The sequence below is a fragment of the Macaca thibetana genome, chromosome 5 (assembly GCF_024542745.1).
Source record: "Macaca thibetana thibetana isolate TM-01 chromosome 5, ASM2454274v1, whole genome shotgun sequence".
NCBI lineage: Eukaryota > Metazoa > Chordata > Mammalia > Primates > Cercopithecidae > Macaca > Macaca thibetana.
Genome location: NC_065582.1, coordinates 87,848,196 through 87,862,694, shown reverse-complemented (window position 1 = coordinate 87,862,694; position 14,499 = coordinate 87,848,196). Strand labels below are relative to the sequence as shown.

General features: G+C 37.2%; 1 protein-coding gene across 6 annotated transcripts in view; it reads right to left on the bottom strand.

Annotated features, from left to right (window-relative positions):
• PPP3CA (protein phosphatase 3 catalytic subunit alpha) overlaps positions 1 to 14,499 on the bottom strand; it is a 330,028-nt gene that overhangs the window by 51,969 nt on the left and 263,560 nt on the right. For all 6 annotated transcript variants that reach the window (XM_050791104.1, XM_050791105.1, XM_050791110.1 and 3 more), the window contains 2 exons: positions 8,798 to 8,875; positions 6,127 to 6,221 (listed from right to left, as the gene is read on the bottom strand). In XM_050791104.1, the coding sequence (XP_050647061.1) occupies positions 6,127 to 6,221; positions 8,798 to 8,875 (173 nt within the window). The remainder of the gene's footprint in view (positions 1 to 6,126; positions 6,222 to 8,797; positions 8,876 to 14,499) is intronic.

Below are 14,499 nucleotides of genomic sequence, written 5' to 3'. Positions count from 1 at the left end.
AAAGGCTTTTTATCAGCAATTACATCAAGTTGCTAACTTATAAGTCCAAAATATCATATTTTTTCCCTATCAAAAAGGATAGACTTTTGCATCTCCTAATTTTAGCAAATGATGCAGTCTGTTCTCATGCCGCTAATAAAGACATACCTGAAACTGGGTAATTTATAAAGGAAAGAGGTTTAATGGACTCACAGCTCCACATGGCTGGGGAGGCCTCACAATCATGGTGAAAGGCAAAGGAAAAGCAAAGGCATGTCTTACATGGTGACAGGCAAGAGAGCTTGGTGCAGCGGAACTCCCATTTATAAAACCATCAGATCTTGTGAGACTTACTACCACGTGAACAGTGTGGGAGAAGGAGAAACCACTTCCATGATTCACTTATCTCTACCTGGCCCTGCCCTTGATACGTGGGGATTATTACAATTCAAGGTGGGATTTGGGTGGGGACACAGGAAAACCACAGCTGATGCTTCCCATGTGCATCTTATAAAAGCAATCTTCCACCTCTGTCTTCCTTAACTACTTTAATATTGAATTGATTTCTTTCTTGGTTATCATTTAAATGTTTGGTCTTGATTACTAAATTAGTTTGGTTGCCATTAGACTTTCCTCTCAAATCCAAAATAATTTTCATTTAACAAATTTCCTTAATTTTACTGTCAGTAGTTTGTACTGGAACTAAGTTACATACCCCTGGTATATATGTTTATATTTCTCTACATATACATCATATATCTAACCACTCATCTAGTCACCCATCCATCCAACAACCCATCTGAACTACAGAGAACTTGTACTACATGGAAGCCTACTGTCGTTTACTTTAGATTCTTTTGCAGCACAGGTGTACCTCTACAGAGGAAATGAAGTTAAGTGTTAACATCAAGGTATAAAATACATTTTCCCAGAGGTTCATTACAATTTTTGGCCAAACTGAGTTGTTTAAGCCAATGTTCACATCTGCCACTCTATTTCTCAATCCAGAGAGATTTTACTCTCACCGATTGCTTAAATGTCACTTCCCCAATTAGTCCCCACAGAATAATTTTCACTCTCGTATCACACCACTATTTTCTTTGTTGCTTTTTCCAAATACACATAAATAATTATTGGTGGAATTATTTATTTAATGTCTATCATATTACCAGATTATTAAGTACACTAGGGCAAAGACCATGTCTGTCTTGTTTCGTTTATATCCCCAACACCTAGTATGGTATGGTGCTTGGTATGTAGTAAGTTCTCAATAAAGGTTTATTGTATCGGTGAGTGGGTTGAGCTAAAATCACTTTTACAGGGGGAAAATATTTTTTTAAAAAACTGAAGCTATGTGTCATAACTGTAATTTTCATCTGATTGGTATATTGGAGTAATTAGGAAATAGTTTTTCCTTTAGGTTTACAGATTCACAGGAGAAAATCCAACAACTGAAATGTGCAAAGTGCTCTGCAATGTTTAACTCCAATTTAGAAAGGGTATCAGCACTGGTTATAGGAGCGATTTAAAGTGAGATAAAGGTCTGTGGGTCCATATTGATAGGGTATTTTTGGTCACAGTCTTGCTCTTAATTCTCCAAAAAAAAAAAAAAAAATGCTTAAATCAATGCATGTATTGACTGCCTATCATGTACAAGGCATGCAACTTGGCTTTATCATGTGCACCAAAAAGCCTCATGTTTCAAACTAATTATAATCTCACTGGGAAAAACAGGAATGCATGGAAAAGCTATCAAGAAAAACAGTAAACAATAAATACAAGAGAAAATGGTTAGCACTGCAGACATTCAGAGAAGGACCACCAACAGAAGTCTTTATGGAAATGCAGACTGGAGTGGGTCTAGACCACTTAGACAGGCAGAAGAATGAGATAAATATTTTGGATAGAAATAAGTATGTAGGCAAAAAAGGGGAGAAACAGAAAGCCAAAGTTGCTCAGGGTAATGAGGTTTACCGCAAGATAAGGAGAGAGATAGGTGAGAACGGTAGATTGAGGCATATAGTGAAATTATAAATAAGAAACTGAGGAATAAGGGAATTTTCCTGCAAGCTTCTGTGAAGCCTTGCACTAACATACGACAAAATAATAACATAAAATATTCACTAATGATAATGTCTTAATATCGCACAGCATTTTGTTTCAAAGCGATTTCATGTAATATTCACAAATGAACATTTTTTTTTCTCATCTCATAGCAACGCCACTGCATGTCCAATAAATTTAAATGAGTTAGTTGCTTAATGGCAGAGCTGTGATTCAAACCTACATCTTTTGCTATGGCATCTTGCAGAGCTCTCAGAGTGAAGACACAGAGGCAGGGAGACCGGCGGGAAGACAGCACAGGCTGGAAAGGATGAGACTGAATGAATTTATGTGGGCTATACCAAGAGATGGAACATTTAGTTCTCATAACTTTCTGAATGCTATTTACTAATTGCAGGTAAGTATGAACTACCAATCAGAACTATTGGACATTTAAATATGAATCTTATCACAACTATTATGGGTTTTAAGATGGCAAGAATAAACCTATTTTTCTCACTGTTTCATTTTGCCAGATAGTATTACTGCTGTCTTAAGCTGCAGGAGCTTTAAGAGTCAAATCATACTGTAACTAATAGGTTATAATTCCAGAGTACTTTATGATCATCTCTTTCTAACTATCAAATGGTTAACTCACAGATTCTTCACAGCTATTTTCCAATGATTGGGTTTTGAAGGTGCTTGCAATCCAATTTTATTATATTGCTTTTAAAAATTCTAGTTAACATCAATTTTATTCAAATACAGTAATTCTCACTTTAGCAGTGAATAATTGACTCCCACTCCCACATACTGTATACACTGTTAGCATAATAGCTTTAAAGTGCTTCAGAAATTTTACATACAAGTCTTTTGAAATTTTGTTTAAACTAAAGAACACATCTTTCTCTTCCCTATCAGTTTATCTTTTTCTCTCTGGAGAATATTTTCTTTTATGAAAAGGCTCCCTAAACGAAACAGTTCTACCGCATTTTCTGAGCGATTCTGATCTACCCTAAAGGCAAGAACACAGTGAAAGAACTAAAAAATCTCAAGTCAGTGATGCACTGGTATCTTTTTTTTTTTTTTTTTTTTAAAGTTCCAAACTTGTTAAATCAGAACTATACAAAAAGAAGAAATAGACACCTTATTTGAGAAATAGCTACTGGTCTCAGGCAAAACTGCATTACCTGGCATTATGAAGAATTGAAACAGTCTAAGTTTGTTTTTGTGGAGTAAAATCCCAATTTTTATTCCTGTTTTACTGTTTTGGTTTTCTTTTTTAGAAATTGTTGGAAAACTTCCAAGTAGAGTACACATTATTTAGTAATCAGTCTTTGGAAAGAAAATGACTTTTAGGGACATTTCCTTCCCTCAATTTAATAGTAAAAAATCTTAATGCCATAGAACAATACAAATCTGTGTTTATAAAAAATATATAAAAGAGTATTTTATGTACTTTTGGTAAACATAGGATCATGGTGAAACTGGGATATACAGTATGACTTACTAAATTCCCACATTCCCTGCAGGAATCTCAGGGTCCTTGTCTCATGCAAGATTAAGAATCCTCATCCAGTCAAAGAGATTAGTTTTTATGAGTTTTATACATAAATGTTTACTGCTTTAAAAATATTAATTGGCCGTGATACTATTTATTTCTCTTTCTAATCAAACATTCACTATTCTTTAACATCCAGATCATATTTTATCTTAAGGCCTTCTCTGACCATTCTAGAAAATTATCCCTTATCAAATGTATTTTGTGTTTGATTCTCTTTGTTTACACTTAATCACCTTGGGTCTTATATTTTTGGTTAAATCACACAAACGTCTTACTTTGTCAACTCTACAGGAGTTCTAAAAATCAAATCATACTGTAACTATTAGCTTATAATTCTAGAGTCCTTTATGATCATGTTTCTAACAATCAAATTATTAACTCATAGATTCTTCACAGCTATTTTTCCATTGATTGTGTTTTAAAGGTGCTTGCAACCCAATTTTATTGCAGTGCTTTTCAAAATTCTAGGTAACATCAATCTTATTCAAATACAATAATCTTCACCTTAGCAGTGAATCACTGACTCCCACTCCCACATACGTAAAAGCACATGGCAAGCAGAGAACATGTTTTATTTTATTTTGCATTTTTCTTGACATAGACTACTAAAGGCAGCACTTCTTTTCTAGGAACTGCCTCCTTTCTCCCCCATGGTTACAACAAAAACTGCACTATGCTTTACTGATAAACATGCTACTTCGCTATAGAGGAGGACCCACCATGGACAAAATGTCAATGTAAAAGACTGGATGGCCACAGCAAACACCATCCAGCAGATGTCATTCTCTGGGCAATAGGAAAGTGGAATACATGAAGGGAAACAAAGGACTAAGGACCTTCAACAGGTGCTTGGGAATAAAGGCGGCCAAGGCCCATATTAGGCATCCTAGACACCAGGCCTGAGCCAAGAAGAGACCCATCACACCTCATTTCTGCAGGGGCATGGCTCCTAATTCCAGGAGTTTTCAGATTGGCTCAGAAACTAGGCTGCCTTTTACCACCACTTTTGGGCTATATTTGACCTTATATATGTTATTTGACTGCTTTTTTCCTTGTCTCCATTTCTCTCTCTCTCTCTCTCTCTTTTTTTTTTTTTTTAAACAGAGTCTCGCTCAGTCACCCAGGCTGGAGTGCGATGGCACGATCTCGGCTCACTGCAACCTCCGCCTCCCGGGTTCATGTCATTCTCCTCCCTCAGCCTCCTGAGTAGCTGGGATTACAGGCATCCACCACCAAGCCCAGCTAATTTTTTGTGGTTTTTTAGTAGAGACGGGGTTTCATCATGTTAGCCAGGATGGTCTCGATCTCCTGACCTCGTGATCCATTTCTCATAATCTCAGAAAGCCACACTCAGACACGTTGCCTATATAATATCCAGACCAATGCTACCTAAAGGATTTTTCACATTTTCTCACCCATTCTTACATGTGGAACACTTTATAATATTTCCAAATAAAGAGATTACATTTATGAAAGAAGGTAATAATGCACCCCTTGCTCTTCTTCTTTTCCTTGTAGTAAGTAATAATGCCCTCGTGTTTCATGTTTCTTTCAGGTATGGAGTTTCAGAAAAAAGGCACAGGACACTGAACCAGAAGTATGGATTTGAACCTAGCTCATTATTTCCTAATTAAGGGACCTTGGACAAGGCAATTAACCACAGGGACACACTCTGCATATTAAAAAAGGAGGAGATAGAATAGCTAATAATACCTTGAAGTTTCCTTTTTCTTTTTGCTTTTTAAAGAAATAAACATGTACTTGCCTGGCATAGGAGCCGACTCATGGTAGATGCTCAATAAATGCAATTCAAATTTGAATTTCAAGCTACTGGGTTTATTTTTTATTTTTCTTGATCCTTTCCATGCACAATCACCCTTATTCTATTTAAATCCAAATTCTTTTTAAGAAGCATGATTTGGCCGGGCGCGGTGGCTCAAGCCTGTAATCCCAGCACTTTGGGAGGCCGAGACGGGCGGATCACGAGGTCAGGAGATCGAGACCATCCTGGCTAATATGGTGAAACCCCGTCTCTACTAAAAATACAAAAAACTAGCCGGGCGAGGTGGTGGGCGCCTGTAGTCCCAGCTACTCGGGAGGCTGAGGCAGGAGAATGGCGTAAACCCGGGAGGCGGAGCTTGCAGTGAGCTGAGATCCGGCCACTGCACTCCAGCCTGGGCGACAAAGTGAGACTCCGTCTCAAAAAAAAAAAAAAAAAAAAAAAAAGAAGCATGATTTTGGATTACTTCCAATTATTATTTCTTTTAAAGTCTGTATCTACCAGAGCAGCAGTTGTCAACCCTGTTAAAATTTAAAATGTCCTAGAAAACATTTAAAAAATTAACAGTGCATAAGCCCAATCTCTGACCAAATTTGAATCTGTATCTTTGAGGATAATCACAAAGTATGCATCAAACAATAACTGAAGAAATTACAAAAAAAGAGACTAGTTAAAATACTTAAGACCAAACCAAAATAAAATGCTTAAGAATTACTGCACATATTACATAAGACTGCAAGAGGGATTTAAAAACACTTACCTTTGTTATTGTATACATCTAAGTAATTTGGTGCTGAAAAAATTGTAATTAGAGAAGGGAACCCTGTTGTTTGGCTTTTCCTGTACATGCGGTACCTAAAAAGAACAAATACAGTCAAAACAAAGCCCGTATGGAAAAAAGAGAATATCAAATCATAGATTCAGAAACAGAAAATTGGATGAGTCAAGTGCCATTATTCAAAGAGCCTCCAATTATATAACACTAAATAAAAATTTCTTTCTGAAGTCTGAAATATACAGGTATTAATACATTTCAGGGGGGTGAGCATGAAAACATACATTCATATGTAAAATTTCCAAACAGGTATTTTCTAAGTTAGCAAACCTCAAGAGACTGTGGAATTCATTGGAAAATCATGTCATTTCCATGTGTTCAACAGACAGGGCGAAGGCTGATTAGTGTACACAGATACTTTGTACCCACTCAAAATTTTCAAAAAGTTGTCAACATTTTTGACATAAAAAGACCAAATAAGCAGAGCAAGATATAAAGACTTACCACTAAAAACCAGGCCAATTATCTGATAAATCCACAATATTCTGTAAAGCATTTTGCCTAGACTAAGTGATTTTCTTTTAGAAGAATGCCCCCTTAAATCTTTGAAGTTTTAGATTAATAATTAAATTTAATTTAATTCATAGATTTAATACAATTCATAGATTCAATGATATACAAGCATTTTGCCTAGACTAAGTGATTTTCTTTTAGAAGAATGTCCCCTTAAATCTATGAATTTGTACAAATTGAGACTGTTTCTATTTTAGAATTTTATTTATTACCAATCTCTGCTGGTATCTACAGGTCAAAGATTATTGTCTCAGCAGGGTAATATTTAATCAATCAGTAATGAAACAGAACATTCACAAGAACTTTGAAAATAAACCAACAATCCAGTTACTAAGACACAAATAATTTGTTAATGTTAATACTTCAGTTCTCAATTAAAAATACAGGTGACTCTGGCTCTTTTACATAAGGATAAAAATGTATCATGACTTCCGTGTAATCAATTTTAGGAGTATCAGTTTAGAAATACCCCTTCAAAACAACATTTTATAATTTCTTTGTTGATCTGTGTCATTTATTTCTGGTAGACTAAACCATGCCTAATATAGTTGGGTTCTAAAAGTAGCTCAAAAAGTACCTTCAGATAGATAAATAACCACCTTAACATTTATAACTTTAAAAATACTGTGAGTCTTCTCTTTTTGGAACTTGGTCACACTATACCTCAAAAGAAAATGCCCCCTTAAAAACATTCTGAAATGTTCTAGAAGTATGTATTCTGATTGTGGAACTAAGCTTCGTTATGGAAACAAAATCTATGTGAAAGGCAGTTTCACTCTTAATCCTAATACCTTGACTTTATAGACAGAGGGTGACTATGCCTACTTGACAACAAACAAAAACAAAGAAACTGGATGACATAATCTCAGTTTTTCCAATGAATTAATCATCTTCTCATTTTAAACAAAAATACTTGATATTAACTGATGCACTTAACACACCTTCAAGTAAGCCAATGGTTAGGGATATGCAGTGCAATGAGGATAAATCTGCCAAAAATAGGCAGTCAGCTGACTGGAACACTCAGCCTATAGCCTTCACAAGTGAGAAAAATTATTTGAAGACCTGACTTGTTGGGTATATAAACAGGTTACTTCAAACATCAGCTGTAACACAGTGAGTATATAATACTGGATCCGTTTACACTTGTTGACCGATTGCTTGAAAACAGCTAATTGTGAAAGGAACTTGGTATCTGCCTTGATTCAGGGATATCATAGATACACATCGGCCTCCTTCAAAATTTATATTTCCAATTTCAGCACACAGGTTATAAAAAGAAGTGCTTCTACTTTTCAGAAAAACTGGACTATGAAGGGATGAGTTTAGTTATTCAAAGGCAAACAATGCCTTTCAGTGGAGTTTACTGGGAACAGTATCGACCTCAAATCTTAAAATTATTATAATTTCTCCCTAATGTAGATTTAGTACACTGTTAAAGTGAATATCTGAAATTTCATAATTTTCTAAACCTTCAAAATTGTTCTACATCTTAAAAACCTATAGATGAGACAAAATCAACTTTATGTAATCATTTGCTAGTTAGAATATAGACTCTTCCCTTTTTTTTTTTTTTTTTTTTTTTTTTTAGACGTCCCTATTCTTTTCCCTTTAAAATCAGGGATTTTACAGGGATCAGGAATGGTCTTCAGGATTAGGAATGGTATTCTTTAAAACAATAGTAAAATGTGCAATATCTGTTAAATATTTATGTATAATTCTCATTCATGCTGTCAACAAGGCTGAAAACTAGCTGGTAATTTACTCGCTTATATGACAGTGTAAATGCAACAATTGAGAGGAATAAGAGGAGGTGCCCTTACAGTGCTTAAGAAACCAAGCTGAAAACGGACTCGTTCAGGCTAAAGATGGAAGAACTTTATGGGAGACTTTACAATACATCTGCAGTCATTCATTTCCTAGGACTCTGCCATGCCTATGTCATCCATCAGAAGATAATTTTAAGCTCTAATTCCTTTTGGGAGTAAGCCTAGTAAAAGGGAACCTGCAGAGCCTAAGCAAAGTGAGGAAGTTCTGGCAAATGGAAAATGCATGGTTTTTATAAATGCTCAAAACTGCTCACCCTGCATCTTGGGCTTCATGGGCTCGAAGTATAGATAACAAGTTATTGTGCTGTAAGAATTCACATACAGCCGGGTAACTGCCAGAGACAAAAAGAAAAGAGAAGCATCTGTTATGAAATCATCAGGAGTAGCACAATTATCTCTAACATCCAGATCTGTGTGACCGGATCAAAGATAATCAAACATACATCATTCATGAAACAAGCCTCTCGACTCTAAGGCCAAGTTCACAAGGCCTTGTGGCAGAAAAAGAATCTACAGCTGTACTTTTTACGTAATCAGAAAGGGGTTGAAGTGTGTGAACTGGGGGAAAAAAACGTAAGTCATCATATAACAACATTAGGAAAGTGTCCACTCTCAGAAAAATCAATTTTTACAAGTCTACATTTAAAGACAAAATGAACAGAGCAGAACTATAACAAGATAATGAATTTCAAATATAATTCTCAATTTTCTCAAATATTGCACCATTTGTGCGTATGTGTGCATGTATGTGTATACAACAAAGATGACTGAGTTTGGAGGCAGAAGAGAATACATATGCTCTCTTCTGCCTCCTAACTATTTTTGTTTCTGTATCATATTGAACTATATTTTAGACCTTGAATTAAATCTCCCAGATTTAAGACTCCTCCCATATGGTGGGAAATCATGTTATTGCTTTATCTAACATTATGGGTACGATAAGATGATTATATCATTCAAAACCTAAACAAAATTATGGATGTTCACAAGGCCTGAAAATGTGTCCTTTAAATGTGATCAGCAGAACTTTATCTTGACTTATCTATCTTGACTAAATAAAACATCCAATATACAATTAAGTTTGTCTTTTAAGAGTCTCAAACTCAAATAACTTCATTATAAATGAAATTCAAATCATAAATTAAACTTGAAAAACATTTTACAGTCATTATGCCTCTGCTCTAAGGACTTTTAATGAAACAAATGCATATTATAAAAAGAATTTTTTTCTTCTTTGAGATGGAGTCTCACTCTGTCGCCCAGGCTGGAGTACAGTGGTGCCAACTCGGCTCACTGCAAGCTCCACCTCCCGGGTTCATGCCAGTCTCCTGTCTCAGCCTCCCGAGTAACTGGGACTAGAGGCGCCCTCAACAATGCCCGGATAATTTTTGTATTTTTAGTAGAGACGGGGTTTCACCATGTTAGCCAGGATGGTCTCGATCTCCTGACCTCGTGATCCACCCGCCTCGGCCTCCCAAAGTGCTGGGATTACAGGCGTGAGCCACTGCGCCCGGCCAAAAATAAATTTTGACAATGCAAATCAAGGTACAGAAAACCAATACTCAAACTGCAAATATTCACTAGAACTTAAACTATATACCATTGAAAACATTTATCAATTATAAAAATAGCACTGCGGCCGGGCGCGGTGGCTCAAGCCTGTAATCCCAGCACTTTGGGAGGCCAAGATGGACGGATCACGAGGTCAGGAGATCGAGACCATCCTGGCTAACCCGGTGAAACCCCGTCTCTACTAAAAAATACAAAAAACTAGCCAGGTGAGGTGGCGGGCGCCTGTAGTCCCAGCTACTCGGGAGGCTGAGGCAGGAGAATGGCGTAAACCCGGGAGGTGGAGCTTGCAGTGAGCTGAGATCCAGCCACTGCACTCTAGCCCGGGCGACAGAGTGAGACTCCGTCTCAAAAAAAAAAAAAATTGCACTGCAGGGAAACATTCTAGTAGTATATGTTATTCAAATAATTTATTATTTATTATAAAATAAAATATAGTTTCTATGTTACACATTTTGTACAAATTCCCTGACCAACAAGAAAAAATTATTAAGATAACAGACAGTTGGCTGGGCACGGTGGCTCAAGCCTGTAATCCCAGCACTTTGGGAGGCTGAGGCGGGTGGATCACCTGAGGTCAGGAGTTCGAGACTAGCCTGGCCAGTGTGATGAAACTCTGTCTCTACTAAAAATACAAAAAACTAGCCAGGCCTAGGGGTGGGTGCCTGTAATCCCGACTACTCGGGAAGCTGAGGCAGGAAATCACTTGAACCCAGGAGGTAGAGGCTGCAGTGAGTTGAGATCACGCCATTGCACTCCAGCCTGGGTGACAAGAGCAAAAAAAAAAAAAAAAAAGAAAAAAGAAAAAAGATAACATACAGTTATAGAGATACTGACAATAAAAAAGATTCACTTCTTTGGCAAAAAGGGATCTGAAACTGAAAACAGTCTCTGTTCATGTGCCCATGTGTAGTGTGTTTTGCAAGAGAAAGGGAGCAAAAGAGGAGATAACCATGGGGCCTCCACTTCCTAGTTGTCCCCAGTCAATTCAACAAATAAAACACCTAACTGATGAACATGAGTGTATTTTAGAAACTGGAGAGGATGGCCCAGTCTCTTCATGGAAACATGCCCATCTGGTACCCAGAATCAGGTGTTGACCAACATGTGTCTTCAAAGGCTTCTGTTCTGCTGAAAGAAAAAGTGAATATACGACCTTTCCAGATAAGTGTGTGACAGAGAAAAAAAAAAAAAACAAAGAAAAAAACCACTTTACTTTCAGAGATACTGGTTGGTCTTTCAAAAACAGCAGATTTGTTTGGTATATATTAGCTATAAAAGGCCCAGCCAAAGGGGCACAGAACGGGTTCTCAATACATGTTCCTTCCCTATCTTTTTTCTTTTTTGAGGCCTTCACTTAAATTTCTTGTGCCTTCGCAAAGCTTCTGTATAGAAGTATGTTGTCTTGTTACCACTCTCAGACAGAGGTTGCCTGACTAAGTCTGTCACTTTTTTGCTCTTGGCAAATGACTTGGTTGCTCTTTCTTATTGCCCTTTTGGAACAACTTACACTATTCTTTTTTTTTTTTTTCTCCCGGGTTTACGCCATTCTCCTGCCTCAGCCTCCCGAGTAGCTGGGACTACAGGCGCCCGCCACCTCGCCCGGCTAGTTTTTTTGTATTTTTTAGTAGAGACGGGGTTTCACCGTGTTAGCCTGGATGGTCTCGATCTCCTGACCTCGTGATCCGCCCGTCTCGGCCTCCCAAAGTGCTGGGATTACAGGCTTGAGCCACTGCGCCCAGCCAACGTACACTCTTCTTAAGAAAGAATAATTTTAAAATATTTTCTTCACACTAAGTTTGATACCCTTATGTTTTTAAGCTAAGTTTTTCCCCAGGAAAATATATATCTGATTTTTAATGGGAAGCTGAAAAAAAATAAAACGAACCAAGTGCCAATTTGCTAGGTCAACAGCATTAAGTGAGGAGTATTTGCATTATTTACTTGGAGGGAATTCATTTTGAAGAAAAACTTTAGACATTTTCAAAACATATGCCATCATATACTCGGCTTTTCAAAGAAATACCGACATTTTCCTCATAAACCTAGAAAATACTTGACTATCATCTATATTCCCACTGTTGCTTAACTACCTACCTAGGATATACAGAAGTTTCCAATAGTATTAGAAAAGAGAAACAGAAACTCTGTTACACTTTTATGCTTTTTAATGGAAATGATCACAAACCACAAAATGTTCAAGCTGAAAAGCACTGCACACACACACACACACAGAGACACACACACACACACACACACAGAGAGAGAGCGAGAGAGAGCGTGCAAGAGAGAAAGAATGGCAGGAAAGGCATACTGCTAACAGTTAAACACCCCAGAGAGATGAAAAATCACTTATTCCCCAGTAATTTATCAGAGGCCCAGAGATGATTGTTCCATTTATTAGAAGACAGTATTAGCTACAGGGAGGGCTGGTATAAGTTCAAGGCATGGTTTCTGTCCTAGGGGTATTTGTTTTCTATACAGGAACATAAAGCATTATAAAAATATTTTTAAAAAACTACTGTATTATAAAACACATCGAAGATAAAATGGTAGAAGTTTTACAGAGACATTATAAAGCAAGCAAGAAAGCATCGGAAATTAATCAGATAAATCTTTTTGAAAAATATCTATCTTTTGTTATATATTAAAAAGAATGATGTATGCAGATCGGTAGATAGAAAAGGGGTTAGAATTCTGCCCGGAAAAGGGGAGGGACCATCGGAAGCTGAGTGAACATGAGCAAAGGTAAGGAAGGTAGAAAAGAAAAAATGTAATAAATGCTAGAAAAATTGGCTTGGCAATAGGGCAAATAGTTACTATTAGATTAATTCCGTTTATTCTCTTGTATTTGTTTCTATATCATATTGAACTATATTTTCAACCTTGAATTTAATCTCTCAGATGTAACACTCTATAGCCATGACATAGCTAGTGGGCATTATTAAAATTTTTTTTTTCCTAATGTTTTTATGCCTTTATAGATACTTTCCCCGTGCAGTTTTTCCTCCTGGAAAGGCCTGTTCTTCTGCCAAGTCTTAGTTATCACCTGTGAAGCATTCTCTTCAAGGTTATCTCACCTAAGGTGTACACAATTGCTGTATCCACTGTGTTCCTATATGTATCTAATATATCACTTATCATGTTGTAGTGTAAATTATGTTTATACTTCTGTGCTCCAGCAATAGTGAATGCCTTAGGAGAGGAACGCTGCTTTTTCATTTGCATTTTCATATCTTAAACGCTTAGCTGCAGTCTGTCAGCTTACTGGAGCTTACGCTCAATTGCTGAAGTAGCCTCAATAGGGTCAGTCAAGCAGGTGAGGGATGCAAAGGGTTTCTTTCCTTCCTCCCTCAGTGCTTTCGCGAAGCAGAGGCAGGCAGCCTGCAATGCCCTGCCAATACACAGGGAGGAAGCCACAATTTCTTTGGTGTCCTTGTCCTCTTCCAGATCCAGTAGTAGGGAAGACCCTGCCCAACTGTTCAACTACCCCTCTGTCTCTTGGGGCCTGGGAATGGGTACTTAGTCCCAGGGTGTCCTGGGGCTACCTGGATGCTGTCAGACCTACCTTTTCCTAGGACTTGCTGTGTTTCTTTTTTGCCCCAGGGTTCTTGATCTAATTTCATTTTTTCCCAGTGGGGATCAAGTCCTAAGGGGCCAACTCTTCCTGCCAGAACTTTTCCACATTTAAGTTCAGAAGTGGCGAGCAATTTTTATTTAAGGCAAACTTTTTAGTGAAGTAAAACATCTATACAGAAAAAGGCAAAAATCAACTTGATGACCTTTCACAAAGTCAACACCCCTGAAGCTGCACTCTGATCAAGACATAGAACATTACTGAACCCTAGAAACTCCTCATGTCTCTCTTACTGTCACCTCCTCTCTACGGGGGACCGCTATCCTGGCCTATAGCAAAACAGATTCGTTTTCTTTGATGTTGAACTCATATTTTAATGGAATCTTACAGTATATATGGGTCACTATCTGACTTCTTTCACTCGTCATTATACTTGGGATCTTCAAGCATGTTGTTATGTGCAGTTTTGGTTAGCTCATTCTCATTTGTTGTATTTAGTTGTATAAATATATTAGAATTTATTATTCATTCTACTAAATGGATATCTGAGTTTTCATTTCTTGGCTGTTATGATTAATCTTGCACATGTCTTTTGATGCATTTATAGACACATTTCTAAAGGATATAAAATAGGAGTAGAATAGCTTGGTAATATGAATGTTCAGTTTTAACAGACAATGAAGCAGCTAATGTAATTTGGGAGTAGAGGTGAAGTAAGATCAGGTGACCTCCTCTGCAGAATTCCCAGTGTTGCTTCCCATCATACTCTCATGATGCTGCTTTCCCCGCCTGCAAAAATATTCCCCAGTG